The sequence below is a fragment of the Lissotriton vulgaris genome, chromosome 2_1 (genome assembly GCF_964263255.1).
Source record: "Lissotriton vulgaris chromosome 2_1, aLisVul1.2, whole genome shotgun sequence".
Taxonomy (NCBI): domain Eukaryota; kingdom Metazoa; phylum Chordata; class Amphibia; order Caudata; family Salamandridae; genus Lissotriton; species Lissotriton vulgaris.
The window spans coordinates 1,586,174,442-1,586,196,919 of record NC_141687.1 but is presented as its reverse complement, the minus strand read 5'-3'; the positions used below and the strand labels follow the sequence as shown (position 1 = coordinate 1,586,196,919).

At 45.5% G+C, this 22,478-nt stretch overlaps 1 protein-coding gene across 1 annotated transcript in view; it reads left to right on the top strand.

Moving 5' to 3' along the window:
* Window positions 1–22,478, top strand: part of LRP1B (LDL receptor related protein 1B) — a 3,669,685-nt gene that overhangs the window by 3,028,790 nt on the left and 618,417 nt on the right. Inside the window, exons 53-54 of the mRNA XM_086955170.1 lie at window positions 4,305–4,427; window positions 6,570–6,710. Of these exons, the coding sequence (XP_086811296.1) occupies window positions 4,305–4,427; window positions 6,570–6,710 (264 nt within the window). The remainder of the gene's footprint in view (window positions 1–4,304; window positions 4,428–6,569; window positions 6,711–22,478) is intronic.

Sequence of the window (22,478 nt, the reverse complement as noted above, 5' to 3'; positions counted from 1 at the left end):
TGCAGGGTATCCTCCATTTTTTTCTATAGCTCTCTCTATACCTACTATAAGAGAGGAGATCCCATTGATGCCGTCTAGAGTATGTATCTTTGGGATGGCAGAGCGATGCCCAGAGGAACTAGCTCAGGATCGTACAGTTGAGATAAGGGTCGCAATACAGAAACGCTGAATGGCTACCAGCTGACTTTTACTAGGTATATGTGGATCTCTTCGTACTGGTGCTGGTTCCCGTCTTTCAAGAAGCAAAGCAGGAGGGTCAAACCCCCTTCTATGTGCGAAGCCCTAATCATCACACTGCTCAAAGATGGCAAACCCACCGACCTATATGAGTACTACAGGCCTCACCGATGCGAGTACTACAGGCCTCTATCCCCTATTAACTGTGATGTTAAGATCTTAGCCAAAAGCTTGCTTATCGCTTATCCCTCCTCATAACAGTATCCCTGGTCTTTCCACCTCCTACAACCTGCAAATTCTGTTCACGATTATCATGACATCAACCCCAGTTTGTTTGCATTGGCAGTCTTATTAGATGCTACTAAGACCTTTGATTATATTCAGTGGGACTTCCTAATGGCAATTCCACTTGGATGGGTCTACCTCACCCTTTGGTGTCTCTATTGAGCTCCTTTACTCCAATTTGGTATCTAGATTTCGTCTTAAAGGGGCAATCTTCACTCCTTTCGCAGTCATGAAAAGCTTGGACCAGTTCTGTCCATAGTCACCTTTACTTTTTGCTCTAGCAGTGGCGCCACTGGATGACAATCTGAGACAACAGCATCATGCATATACACTACGCTACTCTAGCTGGCACCTTTTGATATCGCTATATGTGGATGACATGTCCCTCTTTCTGCTCGATCCACATCTTAGCCTAAACAATGTCCTTCTGTAATTCTTCCAGTTCAGTGGGCTCTTGGCCATTCAGATAAGCTAGGACAAATCACAGCTGTCCCCTCTTGCACTGGACACTAAACCCTTCACCACAGACTTTCCATCGCAGGGTGTCAGGCAGACTTCAAATACTTGGGGGTTGTGATATCTCAGGATAGAGAAGAACTGACTACTGGGTCAATTTAACAACGTCCCTGGCAGCAAGAGACGCCCGGAACTTTTGGCAAATCGTTAATACCAGGTCGGCTGACCCTGTTGCGGCTGTGGCCCCTAATATCGCTGCAGAGGTGTGGGAAGATCATTTCCTTACATTATACCGGGAGGACACCCTCCCTGGTGATATGGACCCGCGGGCACCAGCCCCCAATAGCCATATCGGATAAAACGAGCCTGAGTTTTCGGTCGGGGAGGTGGAGAATGCTATCCTTAATCTGTCAACAGGTAAAGCTCTGGGCCTAGATAAAGTACCAGGCGACCTTTTAAAGCATGAACCTGTGGTCTGGGCACCTTATTTAACAGCTATTTTTAATGCCATTTGGGGCGGCATGGCGGTACCTAGTACTTGGCTGGAGGCAGAGATTGTTCCTATCTTCAAGAAGGGCTCGCCTCTGCTCCCAGCCAACTACAGGCCAATTAGCCTCATTGACGTGCCCCAAAAGCTCTTTGCAAGGCTGATCTTAAATCGCCTTTTAGACTGGACCGAGGAGCACTCTATCTTAAGCCCTTTCCAGGCAGGTTTTAGGAAGAATGTCTCCACCACGGACCAGATCTTTCATCTATATATGCTTTTTTGGAACACCGTCAAGATAGAGGGTGGGTCACTCTATACTGTCTTTGTTGATCTCTCGGCGGCCTTTGACCTGGTCCCATGCCAGAAGCTGTGGACTGTGCTTGGGGAGCTGGGTGTTTGACCCCCAATCTTGACAATGTTAATCCGACTCCACACTGAGAACTTTGCACAGGTTAGGTGTGGCATAGACGGTTCACTGTCAGCTCGATTTCCCGTTGGCAGGGGGGTAAGGCAGGGGTGTAAGGCAGGGGTGCGTCTTGGCGCCTACCCTGTTCTGCCTCTATGTCAACGGGGTAATCGCACACATGGATGCAGTAACAGATAGTGACGCCCCAAGGCTTGCTGGGTCCCGGATCGCAGCGATTATGTTCACGGATGATACCCTATTACTTTCTAAAACACCAATAGGTATCCAGCGAGTTTTGGATGGGTTTGTGTCCTTCTGCCAGGAGCGGGGTTTGGAAATAAACACCTTACAATCGAAATTCATGATCTTTAACCACCCCACAACAACACGCCCAAACCCTGTGATAGGTGGAGTCCGGTTAGAAAGGGTGCACACTTTTGAATATTTGGGGCTTACCCTTAATGAATCATTTACCTGGGTCCAGCATAAACCGAAATCACAACTTAAGCTGACTCAGATAGCTGGGGACATTCTAAAACTCCTGAGTAAATCGTCTGTTAAGCCACCGCTGGAAATTTATAAATTGCGGGCAAGTGGGGCAGTGTCCTATGGGGCCGAGCTGTGGGGTTACAAGAGTGGTCCAGCAATTATCGTCGCGGAGAACAAATTTATAAGACAGTTGGTAGCGCTGCCCTCGAGTACTCCACTATTGCCGCTAAGACTTGAGTTGGGCCTCAGACCTATAGAAGAAGAGTTGGCCCTCAGACCCCTAACTTTCTGGAGGAGACTCTGGGTTACCCCAGAGTTGAAGAAATATAGGCAAGAGCTAACTAAAGTTCTAGGGATAGCTAATGTGGGCAAACTCCCTTGGCTCAAGCATGTTAGGGGGAAATTCGAGAAGCTCGGCCTTGCGTCAATGTGGTCAGATCCGGAGCATACTGTTGCTGGAATCTCACGAAAAAAGCTGGTTCAGTTGTACTGGGAATGCAAAATGGCTCATCTTATGTCTAGTGCCCAATCGGGTACTCTCGCGTCCACGTTCCTATTGACCAAGGACTCTTATCATTTCGAGCATGTTCTTGATGTCGTTAGCCCTGTTGTCTCGAGGAAGCTCCTTCTCCAATGGCGGCATGGTTCGCTACCTATTAGAGCATTTACACCCAAGTGGTGCCCATCATCCATCAAGAACTGTCCAGGTTGCACCGCAGAACTGGAAAATGAGGTGCATGTTGTTTTCTTTTGTCCCGCTTATTTAAATCCAAGACGGAGGTGGATTATCCCGTTATGTAAAAATCTGGGGATGATGCACTGCTCACAAGTATTTAGAATTTTAAAGTCGGATCTTTCACCTGTTACGGTCTTTTGCTGTTACTAAGTTCTTAGCAGCAATGTGGAACATTAGAAGGACATTGGTGGCTAATCCATACTAGGACAAAGAAGGCCCAACTGCAGAGTTGTCTTGGGGTTGGACTCATAATCTTAGCTGGGCAGCAGAGATAAACTGATATGTATTAGAATTTGTACTGTTCTGGACTGGCGTTATCACTTCCTGTTTTAACTATTTTTCTACATTGTATCATTTTAACTGTTTTATTGCTGTGATTCTTTTATGACAATTCTTGTCGAAATAAAGATACAAAGATACAAAATATGCCACTGCACTGTCCATGCTCACTGACTACATTACTTGCTGGGTTTCACATCCTCTGTTGTTGGTGGGCCATGTCGTATAAATGAAAATGGTGATTCGGCCAAAATTCTCATACCTTTTTTTTTAAACATACCTCTACCACTAACTCACTCATTCTTTTAAACACTGAAAACTCTCAGTCCCTAACGTTGTGCTCACAAGAAAATGGTACTCCCCTGGAGTTGCAGGCTTCCTAAGAACGTGTAATGAATGACATCAATTTAAAATGAAGACGAGGGGCGGACTGTCCTATAAGGTTATCTGTCAATGCTAGAAGGGCTGGTCTGACAAGTCAGCGTATGGCATTTTGGCTGTTTTTGAGCAGCTGTGGGCCGTCCAGGTGAGAGGGATATGGGGGGAATTTGGCTGATGATGAAGAGAGAAAATAAATTATTCATTTAATTTCCCCTCATCAACGTCCGTCGAACGCCCTCCCCCCCCAACCCAGCCCCACTGCTCTTACCTACACGGGCTGCAGCTGTTTTTGAGTCTCTTTTATTGTCCAGTTGGGTGGTTTTTACTGTTCATTTATCCGATAAAAAACCACAAATTCTGCTTGCAGCAATGACAAATGCCTGAAATCTGCCATTCATAAAAAAACACCTTTACAATGTCTCTTTAAATTCAAAACTGCCCCAGTTTGGAAATGTAGGACACTTTGTAGCGGTCTGATTCGCTACTGGGGGACCCGTTTCAATTTGATGCCTGTGCCTATTTTCTGTCTCAGTCCTGTCCTGGAAGTCTCTTGTCTCTTTCAAATCCTGGTGTTATGTAGACTCATATTTTTCTTTTCTCTGTCCCAGCTCCTATTAAATCTTGTGATGGAAATACCTTCATGTGCCAAAACAAAGTCTGCATTCCGCAGCAGTTTGTGTGTGATCACGACGATGATTGTGGAGATGGATCAGACGAGTCACGCGACTGTGGTAAGAATAGTTTTTGAATTAAAACATATCTCAAACTGAAAAATAGTACAGTGTATGTATTCGGCTGCAGGGGTAAATAGACTAATAACAAGAGGAGGAAAAAGTGACTTTAATCTGGTTCAGAATGCAAGCCCATTATTCAGTTTTCTAATTTTGCCTCGAACGTCCTATTATTTTTCTTTATAATGAACTGGTCTTGCTAAAATGAAACACGGTGCTCATTAAATTTGCACACTATCCCGCGCCGCCATTATATACATGTATGTATTTATTTTATACTGAGTTACGAATGAATTGATCTATTGCATAGTGCACGTGTAGATCATTCTGCCAGGAGGTGAACATTTCCATAGAATAACACTGAAGATTACCTCTTAAAACACTGACTTACTTACTATGTGCATTGTGTTGAGTCACACCTTAATACACAGATTCATCAAAGAAATCCAGAAATTATACTGAGCTTATAGAAACCTGTATTTTTGGAACATAATATTTTCTGTTTCCCCGGGCAGCTGGTGTTTTCTTCCTGTGTGTTTTAAAAACAGGTATTTTGACAAAAAACCCTCTGTAGACTGGAATCCCATTTTGCACTACCTTTATGCCCTTCACTTGTCTACTTCCACAAAGTTAGAAAATACAATTAATACACTTGATGAAATTGAATTATTTAGCATACACCACAAATAGGCTCCAATTGATAATAAACACGTTGCCCAATCTATGGAAGATTTGAGCCACCAGAAAAATCTTGCCAAAATATGTGATGATCTGTGGCCTGCTTATTGTGAAAACCAGGGCTTAATTTGTGTGGGGTATTACAGGAGGTTAATCCTTTCAGGTATTTTGGGGGGCTCTTTGATTCAGGCTTGAAAAGGGTTCACTTATGTAAAACAAGAGCACTCCAATTTAAATGTACAATAAAACAGTTTTCGAGTTTTCCAGTAGATTGGGCTTGAAACCCCTAAATGGGAGGATAACTTTTTTGGGGAGGAACTGTTTCCCAATCACAACTTATGAAGCAGAATTATAAGCACATAAAGAGTTGAATGGCTTCCAACAGATTGAGAATTAATGTTTATGGCGACTTCTCTCTGTACCAAAAAGTAACCCGCATTTATTTTGTGACATTGAATTAGCCTTGGATTACCGGGAGGACTACAGTAAGTTACTTCCACTTGTCCTCTGACTTTCAATATGGTCTAAAGAGAAAACTAAATTTAACCATAGATTAGAGCGGGCTATCGGGATCAGAAGCACGTTCATTGTATACCCTAGCTTAAAAATGGAAAAAAGGGCTTTAAACTGATATTTCTGAAAACCTATTCAAGAGAACTTTGCTCCAAAAATACATTAAAAACGTTGTTCCTGGACAAATGCGACGAGGGCAGACTGAAAAATGAGGTAGCAACACCCTTGGTGTGTACTTATACGGAGATTGTGACCACATGTGCAATGGGTCCATACCTTCTTAGTGTATCATATGTCTACTGCAGATTCCTTCTCACAATGTTTAATGTTTAACATAATGCACATCATGTTGACTTTTCCGAAGAAGGGTTTGTAGCAGAAGCTGCTACCTCATTGTGAGAACCGATCGTCTCAATGTACTACAGTTTATTTTCTTTTGTTGTTTTGATAAAATATCTAGGATGCAATTTGTATTCCCATTGTTTTGTGACGAGAATTTTAGATCATACAAATCTATCCTCTCCCTTTGAAAAGACATTGGCACTACTGTTGTATTTAGTTCTGTAGCCAGGTATGTTCTACAATGTATTAGAATTAAAGAGGCGATTATATGCAAGGAAATTGATGCCAGAATATGTATGCATGCACATTCTGATTTAATGTTATTTCATTCAGATTACTCTCTTTTACCAATGTTTTTATCATTGGAATCTCTTTAAATGGATTATATTTTTCATGCATCTATTATGGCATTGTTTTTTTTTGCCAAATAAAGGTTATATTTCATTTTTGTTTTGATTCCTCTCATACCATAAAATGATTCACCAAAACATGGTTTTCAATCCAGTTTAAGATGTGAACTTTTTTTTATAGGAATTCATTGTACAGGCGCAATTTGTTGTGAGGTTGATTACCTGAGGCAGAATTGTATATCTATTGTTTCTCCTGTAGATTATCGCCAGTGTGGAACAAGCGAATTTAGGTGTACTAATGGCAGATGTCTATTAAATTCCCAATGGCAATGTGATGGAGACTTTGATTGCCCCGATCACTCAGATGAAGCCCCATTAAACAAAAAGTGCAAAAATACAGGTTGGATCACTTTTTACATCTTGTTTAATTATATTTTATTTTTGTCTGTTGTAAAATGTAATGTAATGTAATTTGTACTTGTAAAGCGCACTAATACCCCAACTGGGGTGTCCTGGCGCTGTAACGCATACCACTGTGGAACCCTTCCTGGCTTTTCCCTGTAAAATGTCCACTCCTGGGCACCCCCAAGGTGAAGCCAGGCATCCCAGCACTGTTGGGGCCGTTGTGGAGATTAAGCAAGCTATTGCCCAGAGTTTAGCAATAATGTACAAAAACTATAATAATTTTATGTTAATTATTCTCTACCAATGTGTTCTCCGTAAAGATAGGCAATATAAAATAAAACATGATCCAGTAAAGTTTTCAGCAGAAAAGAGAAACAACGCTTAATGGAAAATTAGTTCACAGCTTAATTAAATGAGTGATTGCTAAGTTGCAGTTTACATTTTTGCAGATTGTAAAGCTAAGCATATTTGTAAGAAATGAGGTTACTTGTTAAGGGAATTTGAAACCCTGTCCAAGCAGCTGCCACAATCCTTTTCAGGGTGAAATCACAAGCAAACCCTAAATTAACCTGTGCACATCTCTCTGATAGCTTGGCACAGTGCAGTCAGGCTTAACCTAGAGGCAATATCTGAAGTATTTATGCAGCATTTCAAACAATAATAAAGAGAAAACAATACAGATTTTTTTTAGAAAGGTTGAATACATTCTAATAAATAAATCAAAACCAAGATGAATAAAATCCAATCATTAGAACCAGAGATAAGCAATTTTCAAGATTTAAGTGAAAATAGCGCCACAGCACAATGCATCAATTGAGGTTACCTGGTCGCATCAGACTGGGTCAAAAGTTCAGGGCAACCGTGATGGAAACCAGGCTGGCTACAGGGATCCGGTCAGGCCAGATGAACAAGAGTAACTTAAATTCTAGTTCCAAAGCAATGCGGAGTCCTGCATCGAGGATGTGTCGTTAGCAGAGACAATGTGGGATCCAGCGAGGAGATGAGTCATGCAGCGTCTGTTCCGATGGGCTGCGTTGAGTGAGGTGATGTCTGCATCATGTAATGATGGTTCCGATGGGCTGTATTAGGTGAAGTGATGTCCTTGCATGGAGATGGGTGACGCAGCATTGGTTCCGATGGGCTGACGTAGGTAATGCGTAATCCTTGCGCCAGGGAATTCCACGCAGCAGAAGCAATGCATTGTTTCTGGGGTTGATGCATTAAGTGGATCCATTGATGGACTTATAGAGCACCTTGTGGCCCACTTCCAAGGGTTCTGGAGCAGGATGGCACCACTTGGGAGAGCAGGATTCACAGATTGAAGAGTCCTGTGACTAGGTTTAAGGTTGTTTGAAACCTGGTATGCCCCTGAGACTTCTGATCAGGAGTCTAGTCAACTAGCCATTGGGATCACTCTGGGACCAGAGCCTCTCACTTAGGCAAGAGGACAGCAGGTCAGCACAGCAGGGCAGCGGTCCTTCAGAGCAGCAGTCCAGAAGAGTGACAGTCCTTTCAACAGCACAGCAGTCCTTCTTCCTGGCAGGGAACACAGGTACTGAATTGTACTGAAGAGTTTGGCCTCAGGGTCCAATATTTTTACCTTGTGCTAAGTTTGCAGCAGAAGAAGCTTATAGAAGTTTCCACCCCCCTGAGGTGTAAAGCATCCCCTTCCTCCCTGTCCTTGCTCCAGCTTGGCTGGGCTCACAAAAAAACTGTGTAAACCTTTGTGAGAGTGACCAGGCAGAGGTTTTCTAATGTACATGAGTGGTAGGTGGTAGGTGCCAGCTCCTCTGCCTTGTGACTTCAGAGTGGCCCATCTCGCCAATACCTATTTTCGCTTTGTGTCACTGTCTATGAGCAATACACAAAGACCAACTGTCAGGTACACCTAATCATGTGCTCAATGATCAGGCTGCAGGCAAGATATGGTTAAGGCAAAAAAAGGACAACTTTCTAAAAGTGACATTTTCAGAATTATGACCGAGACTTTACCATTAAAAAGGGGTTTTAATATAGCCTTATTGCCCTCCTTAAAGGGCTATACCGGCTATTTAAAGGCCCTCTCCAGCGTTTAACAAGGGAGAGGGACTTTAATAGCGGTATAGCCCATCTATGAAGGGCTATAAGGCTATGAGAACATTCTGTCACTAGAGGACAGAATCTTCTAACAAAGAAAACAAAGCCTTTTGGGAGCGTGAGGGGATTGGAATTCTCTCAGGTTCCCTGCAGCCTTTGTTCACAGCAAGAGCTGTGAACAAAGAAACATTGGAATGTTGGAGCTCCAGGCTTATACCAGCCATTATAAGCCTGGAGCACTCCATTGTTTTCAATGGAGCTCCCAACATTCCAATGTTCTAATTACAATTCTGTAGACACCACCCTCGATTTTTTACCTGTGCCCAATTGGAAGTTACAGCTTTTTATATGTAATAAGGTAACTCCAATGTTATGCTATGGCAGAGGTAGGCCTTGAAGTAGTGAAAAACAAATATAGGAGTTTTCGACTACCAGGAAAAGTAAATCTAGAAACTTTTTAAATGCACTGTGCCCTTCCGACTGGACTGTCTAAGGCCTACCCTAGGTGCGACTTATATGTATTAAAAAGGAAGGTATGCCTGGCAAAAGTTTCATTTTGCCAGGTCGCATTGGCTTAAAACTGTACACACAGGCTGCAGTGGCAGGCCAAATACATGTTTAAAGGGCTACTGAAGTGGGAGGCACAATCAGTGTTGCATGACTACTAGTAGCATTTCATTTACAGGCCCTGAACTCAGGTAGGACCATTTTACTAGGGAATTGCAAGTAAACTAAATAGGCCACTCGAAGCAGGTCCTACCATGTTTTAAGGAACAAGCACAAGCAATTTAGTACTGGTTAGCAGTGGTAAAGTGTGCAGCATCCTCAAGCCAGCAAAAAGGAAGTCAGCAAAATAGGAGGATTGAAGGCAAAAAGTTAGGGGAGAATCATGCCAAGGGTGCCAGGTGTAACAGTAATCTTGTGATATTTTCAGGTTAATACAGACAGCTCCCAAATATGACCACAGACCAAGGGAATGCTCTCCTTGTTTTTGACTGATTACTGTATTGCAGTAGATCTGCACCTAGCATGGCAGGGTCAAATTCCATACACATTTATTATATACATTACTGTTAGACCTGGCTACTATGGGCGTGGTCCCCTCTAATTTGTTTGGCTGATGACCTCATGTTGGGACCTTGTATTGCTAGCCTTAGGGCTGGATCACGTTTGACACTGCTGTGCAGTGTCAAAGCGCTGTGCTCATCCTATACATACTGTAGACATGTGTATATATGATGGGCTGATTTAAATTAGCTGTAAGTCCAATGTCATGGCATGAGATCTATACCAGGGACATGTATCTATAATGTGCCAGCTGCACTGGTTTTGTAATCCTCTGAGGTAGCTTATTGATTGTGCCACAGGTTTACCCTGGTGGGGCCTGTGTGCACATTTTACTGTTACTCGGTTTGGCTTTTTGAGAGCTACTTGCCAAGGTTGTGAATGTCGTCTGCCATATCAGAGTTCTTCCTGTTGACAGGAACAGTGTACAGAGGAGGTTGGGCAGGTGTGTGTATGCGTTACCTGCAAGAGTGGTAAATGACACCTGATGGCCTGTTGCTGTTGCTGGACAAACACTCCATTCTTAGGGAGATATTTACAATCAAATGTCAGTGTGCTGTGGTACTCCAAAAATGATCTGACTTTTTTTAATGCAGGGATGCATCTTATTTACAAAAATATGGAACACCCCTGTGTTTCCTCTAGCACTGGTGCTAAAAAGAATGCCTAGCGCCAGCACAGGCACCCTTGCGCCATGTTGCAAAGGTGCTTGCACTGCAGGGGTGATTGTTTATCTGCATGAAGGTACACCTTCCATCACATAAACAATCTTTAAAGGTGAGTTGCTGTTTCTATGTGTGCTGCTGAATGCCGCATACATTGAAAGAGTAAAATATGAGGAGAAATAATAATTTCTCCTGAAATTGCAATTGTAAGACTAGATTTTGGCTGGCCTTAGTTTTTGGCATTGCCCCATCCTTATAAAAATGGAGCAGCGTCGAAAAGCAATGAGTGTTGCAGCAGAACCCCCAAATGCAATAGCCATTGCACACCCTTTTCATGCTAAGTGAAAACGGGCCTTATTTACAAAGCTGCGTTAAGCCACTAACCACGTTAAATGGCTTAACGCCGCTATGCACATTAGGAGAAGGGAATATCGCCAGCAAAACGTCACTAAGGTGGCGTTCTGGTGGCGACATCCCCTTTTAAAAATGCCCCCAGTGTTTTACAAATCGCGACACAAACTAGCAATTATTTAAAGAGGCCTGAGAAAAATTAGGGATAATTTCAATGTGTGAATCATAAATTGCATTTGTATCTATTCCTTTCACGTTCACACTGAGAAACATCAAGTGACTAGATTCCCTAAGGCACTTGCAAACCGTTCTCATAACGCAATACTTTTATATTAGGATGCAGTCATAAGAACTACCTTACATCCATGATAGAAATTAGGGACATATTATCAAGAACTGCGATAAAATTATCGCCGCTTTAGCGGCAGGAAACTGCCGCTAAAACGGCAATAATGGACTTGATAGTATGCCCTTGTGAATTCCCATAGCAGCCCAGGGTCGGTTAACCTGGGCTGCTATGGGAATTCACAAGGGCATATTATCAAGCCCAATATTGCTGTTTTAGCGGCAGTTTCCTGCCGATAAAAGCAGCAATAAATTTATCACCGTTCTTGATGATATGCCCCCTGAGTGTCTAAAATTTGAAGTGTTTTGACCCCTCCCATGCTCATGACGAGCTGAGCTCGTCATGAGCCACGTCGCTCCGGTGCTCATGACGAGCTCAGCTCGTCATGGCCCGTCGAACACTCAGGTGTGGGGAGAATTCCCCTGCTGTGCTGAACGTTCCATGGGAGCCAATGCACCTGTGATGAGCTCAGCTCGTCATCAAGTCAAGTCAAGTTTGAATTTATATAGCGCACTACTCACCCAGAGGTTCTCAAGGCGCTTGAGGGAGGGGGGAGCTTTACTCATCAAATATCCAAGTTTTAAGTTGTTTCCTGAAGGAGAGGTGTTTCTGTGTGAGGCGGAGGTGGGTGGGGAGGGAATTCCAGGTCTTGACCGCTAAGTAGGAGAAGGATCTTCCTCCCATGATGGATCTTTGGATGTGTGGAATTGCAGCGAGGGCTTGATTGGACGATCGAAGTTGGCGGGTGGGGGTGTAGCACGACAGGTGTGTGTTGAGGTATTCGGGTCCTAGGTCGTAGAGGGCTTTGTGTGCATGGGTGAGGAGGCGGAAAGTTATTCTCTTGTTGATGGGGAGCCAGCGGAGGTCTCTCAGGTGACCGGAAATGTGAGCTTGGCGGGGGATGTCTAGGATGAGTCTGGCTGAGGCGTTTTGGATGCGTTGGAGTTTTTTCTGTAGTTTGGCTGTGGTTCCGGCGTATAGGGTGTTTCTGTAGTCTAGTCGGCTTGTGACCAGTGCATGGGTGACAGTCTTTCTTGTTTCGGTGGGGATCCAACGGAAAATTTTGTTGAGCATTCGTAGGATGTTGAAGCATGATGATGAGACGGCATTGACTTGTCTGGTCATCGAGAGGGCGGAGTCTAGGATGAAGCCCAGGTTACGTGCGTGGTCTGTTGTTATGGGTGCGGTTCCCTGGGCCGGTGGCCACCATGAGTCGTCCCAGGCGGAGGGGGATGATCCTAAGATGAGGACTTCCGTTTTGTCTGAGTTTAGTTTCAGACGGCTGTTCTTTATCCCCTCGGCTACTTCTTTCATCTCTTCGTGTAGGTTGGTTTTTGGCGGTGTTTGGGTCTTTGGTGAGGGATAGGATCAGCTGAGTGTTGTCTGCGTAGGAGATAATGTTGAGGTTGTGTTGGCGTGCGATGGATGCGAGGGGACTCATGTATACATTGAAGAGGGTGGGACTGAGTGAGGATCCTTGGGGTACGCAGCAGATGACTTCGGTGGCCTCTGATCTGAAAGGGGGAGGCGGACTCTCTGGGTTCTTCCGGCGAGGAACGATATTATCCAGTCTAATTCTTTTCCTTGTATTCCGACGTTGCTGAGGCGCTGTATGAGGGTGCTATGACAGACCGTGTCAAAGGCTGCGGAGAGGTCGAGTAGGATGTCTTAAAAGTTGTGGGCAATGAAGGAAAGTTGTGGCCCTGGTATCCAAGTTGGACAGAGGTTGTTTTGAACCAATCTGCCTCCAAACATTTGGTGAGTATTTCAATAGACAATGTTGATCTGAACTGCTAAAAAGACACGTTCACACTGAGACTACTTTAATAAACATGGTGATATATTTACCGTTTGCCATTTTCCACATGCAAATATGAAACAGTATTTATTGTGGGAAGAAGGTCTTCACTTTCAAACGCGACCTGCAACCAAGGAGTGGTCCAAGTAGTGAGCACAAGTAATGTGCTCACATTTAGAGCCCGATTCACAAAGCTATTTGCATGTGTATGGTTATCAACCATAAAAGTATATACTCACACAAATCTTTCCGCCCTTCTCCTATGTAGAAGAAGTGGTATTTCATGGAGGTAATTATATGGCCGAGTTTGTGAACGGCCTCAAATGTATGTGTTTATATGTATTAATAAACCACTTTTTATAATACTTTCTTGTCTAACAAGCAGAACATTTTTATTAGTAAGATTACATCATTTTCAAGGATTGGAATCTCAAGCGAACATGCCAGAATTTGGTATGTGTGTAGTGAAAAGATGTTTCGCACAGGAGAACACAAGGAAAAGGATATCATGGTAGTTTGCTTTAGCTCTGTTTTCTTACGTCTGAAAACAGGGAAGTCACCAGTTCTTAATTTGAGCTAGTGGTTTTGAGTGCCTGGCACCAGAACCTAATTCTAAACACCTGCACTAATGGCAGTCCGCCATATGGTGGTGCTCCCTGTTTAATTTTAGGAAGAGCATAGCAACAGAGTTTAATACTTCAATATATATATTAACAGTGCCGCCCACACTATTCCTGTAGCTTTGGGAGGCCTGAAATAGACTGCATAGTGACAGTTATTGCAGTGAAATGGTCAGGTGTTGTGTTGCTTCTGTCAATGGCAACAATGGAAGGGGAATGGGAGGGGCAAACTGCAGTAGCCTTTAAAGAAGGGCCCTAGTACTTACATTTTTACAAAGTATGCACTGTAATTCATAGAACATTTTAGGAATTGTGTCTGGAAAACATTTGTGAATTTGAAGTTGGTGTTAAGCTGCACGAATGTGAAACAGTTCTAGGAAACGAAGCCCTCCCAGGTCAGCCTTTTGTGCTTGTTAGAGTAGATGCCACCAATTGGCTCCTCTAAAACACATCACCTCACTTAAGCCAGTTGGTGGGAATAAGGGCAGGGTCGGCAGTTTAACCTGAAATTGACATAGTTAATCAGGGAAACATCAATGGCATTCTTCATTCAAGACGAATCAAGGCCCCTGCAAAAAAGTCTATAAATCTGGAAAATTCCAAAAATTATAATTAAGCAATTTCCTGTAAATTTGTTTCTATGGATGGGATCAATGTATGCAAGGTTTGTAAGGGACTAGTGGCCATATTATAAAAAAAGGGCAATACATTATCACCGCTTTTATCGGCAGGAAACTGCTGCTAACACGGCGAATATGGGCTTGATAATATGCCCTTGTGTATTCCCATAGAAGTCCAGGTTAACACCAGAACCTGGGCTTCTATGGGAATTCACAAGGGCATATTATCAAGCCCATTAGCGCCGCTTTAGCCTCAGTTTCCTGCCGATAAAAGCAGCGATAAATTATCGCCCTTTCTTGATCAAATGGCCCCAGATTTGCAAGAGCATTTGCAGGAATAAGTATCATAAATCTGGAACAATTTCAATTATTTACTAAGAGTAATTAATGACTTAGCCTATTTATAATTTGCGGGGCAGATTTAGTAGCCCCTTGCGCCACATTTGTGTCATTTTAAACATGGGAGAAGTGACGCAGGGGGCTTGTAAATAAGCCCCTGAGTGTTTTACATCCAGCTTGGTGGCTTATGAAAATAATGCAGTATTTTCCATTTTGTTTATCACAAGTTCTTTTGGAAAGATAGGGTTGCTGCCTGTAGCTCATTAGACTACTGCCAAAATCCGAGTAATGATTCCTTTATTTATGGCAAGTCTTAAAATGTGGCAACAGGGACGCATTTTTAGTAAAGCAAAGCCGGTCAATGTTTGGATGAGGATATGGGGGCCTTTTTCATCATGTTTAAAAAGCTCAGATACAAGTTATCTGAATTTTAAATATGTCCCCAGAGGCCATATTGAAAGCAGATCAATGCTGATCTGTATCCCTTACTGGAATTCAGTACTTTGACCTGCTTTTAAGTTAATACTGAAAGGCGACCAATTTGCTAAATAGCAGTGACACACGGAAGCTTGCTCTCTTTGGCACCCTGCTGGTCATTTGTGTATTAATATTTCCTTAGGTGCCACATGTCACTTGTCAGTCGCTTTAGAGTGCCAAGACCATTACTCATTGCCTTTGCATGAGCTGAGAATTAGACTGAATGCTGCAACTTGTACTGATTTGCACCTGTCTCAGGTGAATTCCATTCAATACAAGTTTATTCGCTTGATTAGAAAATCATTCAAACTTTGTATTTTACAGTAAAATCAACAGTACTCCAAGCATATATTCACCTCTCTCCAAAAGATTTACAAACAATCTTAAAAAAATGGAAAGGGGCGACCAATCGGTCCCCCCGAACGTATGGTGGAGTACCACGATCCCCCCAGGAAGCCATCTTGGGCGGGAGGCGAGTCTCGGCTGGTATGCCTGAAGCGGCGTAGCCGGGGCGCGCCTTTTTCCCGCCCTAGAGTGGGCTGGCCTAGACACCAACGCGGCCGGCCACGCCCTCGGAGGCAGGCGGGGGCGGGTTCACGCCCACCCTGAAGACGGATAAAAGGAGCGGAAGCCAAGAAAGCATCCTCTTGTTCCTGTGCTCTGAAGCTGCACCTCCCCGCTGCACGTGAGCTCGAGACGGAACGAAGAGCAATTTTGAGCGTTGTAATCCCTCTTTTTGTCTTACAGATATCCCGTCTAAGAATGCCCAAGAAGGTCGGAAAGCGGGTCGGTACCGACGAGATGCTCCGCATACTCATGAAGGAGATAGCCGATCTGAAGAGAAAGGTTGAGGCTAAGGACGGGGAGGGAGGATCGAAACGGCCTTTACAGGGGACAATTCCCGGAGGAAAAAGCAAGAGGCCCAGAAGGGGAGCACTTGGGGGGGAGACCCCGGTTCCCGAAGCCCCACGAGAGGAGCCGACCCCGGCGCCAAAGGAGGGGAATCCAATCCCTGTGGTGGTCACCCCTGCGAACAGGGAGGATATGCCCCCCGAGTTAGCGGCACAATTGGCAGCGTGGTTGGGAAACGATAGCGAGGGCGCCACGGCTGACGACGCCCGGGCAGTGATGAGGCAACTACGGGAATCTAGGGAGGCTGCGAAGACGCCATCTTCTGTTCCCCCACAGGTCCCGGCGGTTGGGAGTACAGCAGGCCCAAGTTTGGCGGCAAACGTGGGGTCTACTTCAGGTAAGCCGCCATTGCCGATTGCGGGGGGGGAGTCTGCACCTTCTCGTAAGGAGAAGATTGCCCAGCACGTCCCACTAGAAGTCAAGGAATTGATTTGGGCAGATAAATATGTAAACATGTTTTCATTGCTTACCGACCATTACGAGATCGAGCATGTAAAGAGTCAAAAGGAGCTCATGCATCCGAGTGTTTGGCGCGCAAAAATGGCCGCCTTTAAGGTTGACGAGACCATTGGTACTTGGGGCAGAGCGTGGGGAATTTTTACTTCCATCATGGGGGAGCGCAGGCCTGAGTTGTTGACCGAGTTACCTATTTATCAGTCACGTATTATGGAGTATTCTGTGGCATATGGGGGCAATCAATGGTTCTGCTATGATAATTTGTTTAGAAAAGCTAAAGAACACAACCCATTGTTGTCTTGGGATTGTTACGACTCTGTGTCTTGGCAAAAAATGGAGAGTACAGGGATGTTGAAGGTGCCATTAGTAGGGAGTACGGGGGGGAATCCTCCCGCCAAAATTCTGGGACCCCCTTTCGGACGGGTGCAGGTAACGAGTTCCACACGAAACCGAGTGGCAACACAGGTAAAAAGGGGATCTGTTGGAATTTTAACAGGGGCAAATGTACCAGGCCCCAGGGGTCATGCAAATTCAGACATGAGTGTGGGGGGTGCGGGCAGCCATCCCATCCTGGGTCCATGTGCAGAGCCAAAATGGGTGATAACGGTGGTAAGGGAGGCGCCAAACAGGTCTAATATAGTCCGAGTGGCGCCTTTACCGACCCCGATTGATACCATGGCAATGATTCCTTGGCTCAGTGAATACCCAGATCATGCTTCCGCTGGGGTGTTACGGAACGGGTTTTCATATGGTTTCCGCATCCCAGTGGGGGATTTTCAGGGGGTACCGGACTGTAAGAATCAAATGTCGGTCTTACAGCACACGGCAGTGGTGCGGGTAAAAATTGGGAAAGAGGTGACTCGAGGTCGTGTCGCCGGTCCATTCGATTTGCCACCAGTTGCTAATTTTGTGTGTTCTCCTCTAGGGGTGGTCCCCAAGAAGGACCCGGTGAGTTTCGGCTGATACACAATTTATCAGCCCCACGTGGTCTTTCCGTGAATGACGCAATAGACCCGGAAGTATGTTCGGTGCGGTACGCATCTTTCGATGAGGCCGTTGCCATGTTGAATCGCCTGGGGCCCGGGACGCTGATGGCCAAATCGGACATCGAGTCAGCGTTCCGGTTGCTCCCGGTACACCCAGACGATCAGCGTCTCCTTGGTTTTCAGTTTCAGGGTCGCTATTACATGGATAAATGTATGCCAATGGGATGCTCGATTTCATGTGCCTATTTCGAGAAATTCAGTTGTTTTCTGCAGTGGGTATTCACGAGGAAGACAGGTTTTCAACATGTTATGCACTATCTCAATGACTTTCTGTTTCTGGGGGCAGCCGGGGATTCTGAGTGTGGACAGGCCTTACATGAATTTTGTGTCCTAATGAATCAATTCGGTGTGCCATTGGCGCCAGGTAAGACGGTGGGCCCCTCGACCTTGATCGAGTTTTTGGGGATCGAGCTCGACTCGGTGGAAGGTTGTTTTCGATTACCTAAAGAAAAAGTGTTAAAATTCAGGTTATCCCTTGAGACATGTATTCGTGCAACGAAAGTGAACCTGCATCAGTTGCAGCAGGTGGTGGGTCAGTTGAATTTTGCCCTGAGAGTAATGCCGATGGCGCGCCCCTTTTCCCGCTCGATTGCACAGTCCATGGTCGGCTTGAAGGAAGGACATCATCGTACGAGAGAGAGGCAGAGGTTCGCCAGGACATGCGCATATGGATTGCATTCCTGGTGGATTTCAATGGTCGAATTGTCTGGAATAAACCAGCAGTGTCTTCCGAGGAGTTGGGGCTATGGACAGACTCGGCGGGGAGTATGGGTTTTGGCGCCATATTGGGTACACAATGGTCGGCTCAAAAATGGCCGTCATGGTGGCATGAGTGCGGGTTGACGAGTAACATTGCTTTTCTCGAACTGTTCCCTATTCTGGTGGCCTTGAAAACATGGCCAGAAGGGTTTAGGGATCACTCTGTGGTGTTCTGGTCTGATAACATGACCGTGGTTGAGTGTATCAATAGTCAGGCAGCACGTTGCAAATTGATTCTGAGACTGCTCAAAGAAATTGTGTTGTTGTGCATGCAACTGAATGTACTGTTTAGGGCGCGACACGTGCCGGGGGTGATGAACCAAGCGGCTGATGCGCTCTCTCGTTTCCGTATCCAGGCCTTCTGGGGTTTTCTGCCCACAGCGGACCCGGTGGCGGCACCCTTTCCCGAAGCTCTCTGGTCTCTCGGTGCCCCGAACTACAAGACCTCGTGGGAGAGAGTTTAGCACCCAGGACGAGGAAGGCATATGAAGGGGCGTTCCGTTCCTATTGGGCCTTTTTGGGTACTGCCGGGAGGGAGCTTTGGGGTCTGGAAGAGTGTGTAGTGAGATTCCTGCTCTCTTCCTGTCACGCAGGCAAGTCAGTAGCTACGGCCCAGAGGCATCGGGCCGCCATTTCCTTCATGGCAAGGGCTCATGGGATCCAGGACCCGGCAGCGTCTTTCGTTGTGCAAAAAGCGCTACGTGGGTGGCAACGCCTTGAGGGTCGCAGAGTAGACGATAGGCACCCGATAGGTCTGGATAGGTTGGCCCTGTTATTATCCGTGCTACCGGTAACATGTTCATCCCAGTACGAAGCAGTGTTGTTCCGAGCCGCATTTGCATTAGCATTCCATGGGGCTATGCGGGTAAGCGAATTAGGGGCAAGGAACAAGCGGGATACGATGGGGGGACTGTGCCGGGAACACATTCAGGTCAGGGAGGAGACAATGACGGTCTCGTTTGTCAGGTCCAAATCCGATCAGGATGCAATCGGGGACTGCGTAATCATCCAGAGGGTCCCCGGGTCTGCCATGTGCCCTGTGGGGTGCGTAGAGGAATATTTAGCACAGAGGGTGGCAGCATGGGGGGGGACCTTGTTAAGACACGCTGACGCCACCCCACTGACGAGGTTTCAGTTTCAGCGGGTGCTTGCGATGTCGATTTCTGCCGCGGGCTTGAACCCCGGCGACTTTGGGACCCATTCCTTTCGGATAGAGGCTGCTACGGAAGCTACAGCCAGGGGTCTGAACGTTGAACAAGTAAAACGTGTGGGGCGTTGGTCCTCGAACTGTTATAAGAGGTATGTGCGGTTGCACATGTTGTGAAGCTGTAATGATGTACTCACGCTTCTTGATTTTGTTTGGTTTTCAGTTGTGCAAGCCTACGAGGCGGGGCGGACTGTCCAGTCGACCCGACACCGGGGGGCCAGCGGTCAGACATTGCCGGCTGTGAAAAAGGAGGTGTGGGTCGTGGGCCACTCATACGTGATGCGTGCCGCGGACGTATTCAAAGCAGGTGACATGATTCACGTGGCTGGGGAATACGGGTACAGTGTGTCCTTCTACGGAAAGGGCGGGCTCTGTATTGACCAGTTTCGATCATTTTTCGAGGGTTTGTTAGGGCGGACAAGGTCACCGCCGTCTGTAGTCATAGTACATCTTGGGGGCAATGATTTGGTGACCACTGGTAGACGACTTCTTCTTGAGGCGATGCTTTCCACGGTAAGTTGGTTGGCAAGAAGAGTTCCAGGGTGCACAATTGCATGGTCCCATATGATCCCACGGAAAGTGTGGCGGGGGGCTATTTCTGTTTCTGCGCTGAATCATTCAGTAAGGAAAATTAATAATAAAATGAGTAGATTGTTTCGTTCAAGTACACTGCATTCTGTTTCGCATGGTTGTATTAAAGGGGAAAGTATGTATTTGGGGGACGGTGTTCATTTGTCCCGGGTGGGGAACGACTTACTCATAGGAGACTTCATAGCATGGTTAAGGAGTTTACAGCATGACCTTTAGGTAGGAGTCTTTTGTGGGGGGTCCGGATAGCCGGTCAACTATCCGGCCTGTGGCGGTAAGGTCATGATCGGTGAGCAGTAATTGGAAGATCCCTATGAGGGGGCGTCACCCATTACGGATGGGAGCGCGCGGGGGAGGTGGCCAATTGGCCCCTCAACGGGGAGGCGGTCCTGTCTAAGGAGAGGCCGCCGGAAGGAAAGGAAAGGTGGTCAAGGCCCCTTCCTGGATAGGAGGGGCTACGGCCCCTCCTGGGGAATTTCCCGGGGCCAGGACATCTGCGACGGCAGATGGGTAAGTTGTGTGGGGTGCGGGAGGGGGTTTACGCTACCTTTTAGACACCTCACACGAGTCCTCGAACGACCGTTAAATGGCGTCGAGTTTATTGGGGCCCCCGTCAAGTACAAAGGGAAATTGGTAGATGCACTTGAGGTACGCCTCTGTGCGGTCGCTCCTCTCACAAGTGAGGGGGGTATTTCTGGTTTAGGGATCTGACACCGGTTACGACCTTGCCGTTGGCCCTTAACGTTAGGATGTACAATTTCAAGTCAAATGTTTTGTAGGATGTTAGTTCGGCTAGGAGAACCTTTGTATTAGAGATCTGTTAAGGTTAGCCAACATCGTAATGTGGAAATGAAATTGTACATTATATGAAACTGTTATTTTAATGTTTTCTTTTGTTTCATATTTTAATAAATACGGCCGGGAAGGGTGACTCCCTTCCCGCCTTCCAAAAGTTCAAGAACTGTTTCCGGTTTCCCAATTCTTGGGTATTGTGTTGAGAGGGGGTGGCGGGTATCTCGGCCATATGAATATAGCAGCCATAAAGATCGTATATTTAGAGCCTGATATAAAACACAAATCATTCCAATGTGAATTACATTCCTCGCCATCAGCACTTTAAAAAATTGGCTTTGGGAGACGTCTGATCACAAGTTCACCTGGGGGAAAAAAAATTAGGGCCAAAGTGGAAATCACAATTTTAGAGTATATTTAGAAATAAGGGGAGCCCTGCATTCATGAGTTGTCGAAATGTAGTAAGCATGGCTCCCCATATAGATTAGAACACAAATGTCATCTCAACAGGTTAAAAGGTAAACTTAAGGGACAATCCTGGACCTGCCCAGGTCAACGCCATAAGAGTAATCCAACTCAATCTTGCTGTGAGGCCCATAAGATTGGTAGTCCTCCAAATGTCCCGGTAATATATTTATCTCAAAGGCCAGGAAGTGTGTTTTTCCTGAAACTGAAGCTTATATATTCTGCAACTGAAAGGCCATATGTAAAAAAATGTTTTTATCTGATTCAGCTGTTGTTTTAGTAGTTGATATTGAAGGGTCAAGTTCAACAAAGAACATCTGTTTAGACTTTGTACATTTACTTTGAAAAGTACATTACATATAGTGAGTGAAAATATTATATAAATATATATTCACTGAAAAAACTATAGGTTTCACACCAGTTGTAGTTAGCTGGAACTTTTGCTGACATAAAACCAGAGAAATTCCAACGTTATAGTTAGTTGGACTCACCATAACAAGCGTGCCTCCAATGCACTGCTGATGACGTCACATATTAAATCACTGATGACATCGCCAGTGACATCACTCATGATGAATTTAAGAGGTTTTTTAAATGCTAATTCCTAACTATAACTGGTGTGAAACCTATGTTTTTTTTTAGTGAATTTCATAGGTGTTTTAAATGCTAATTCCTAACTATATATAGGGCCTCAAACCTATGAAATGTAATATTTTTTTAATGAATCCTATATTGTATATTTATATAATACTATTTGGTTTTTTTTGCCCTGGTGCGCTCCCGGTGCGCGCCCCGGTGTGCGCACTGGAAAGCGCATTTTTCCGGAGCGCCCCGGGTCGCGTACCGGTGAGCGTCCCGTTAGCGCTGTTGCCGCGAACGAAAACATCATGACGTATTGCGTAGCCACGTCCGCGTGATACGCACGGCGTAAGCGCACCCGGAAGTACTCGAGCGAATACGATCGCGCAACGTAAGCATCTGACGCGCTTACGCGGTAATAATACTATGATTAGGCACATGCAGCGCAAGCATCCGAACAACTATGCTGCCGCAGAGGTGAGAGAACTGGCCAGCAACCCTCCCCAATCTACACCCAGCACCTCCAAATGAAAACAACCCACTCCATCGGGACCATAGACAAGGGAGACGATCCCTTGCATACAACCACGGTTTGGTGAATT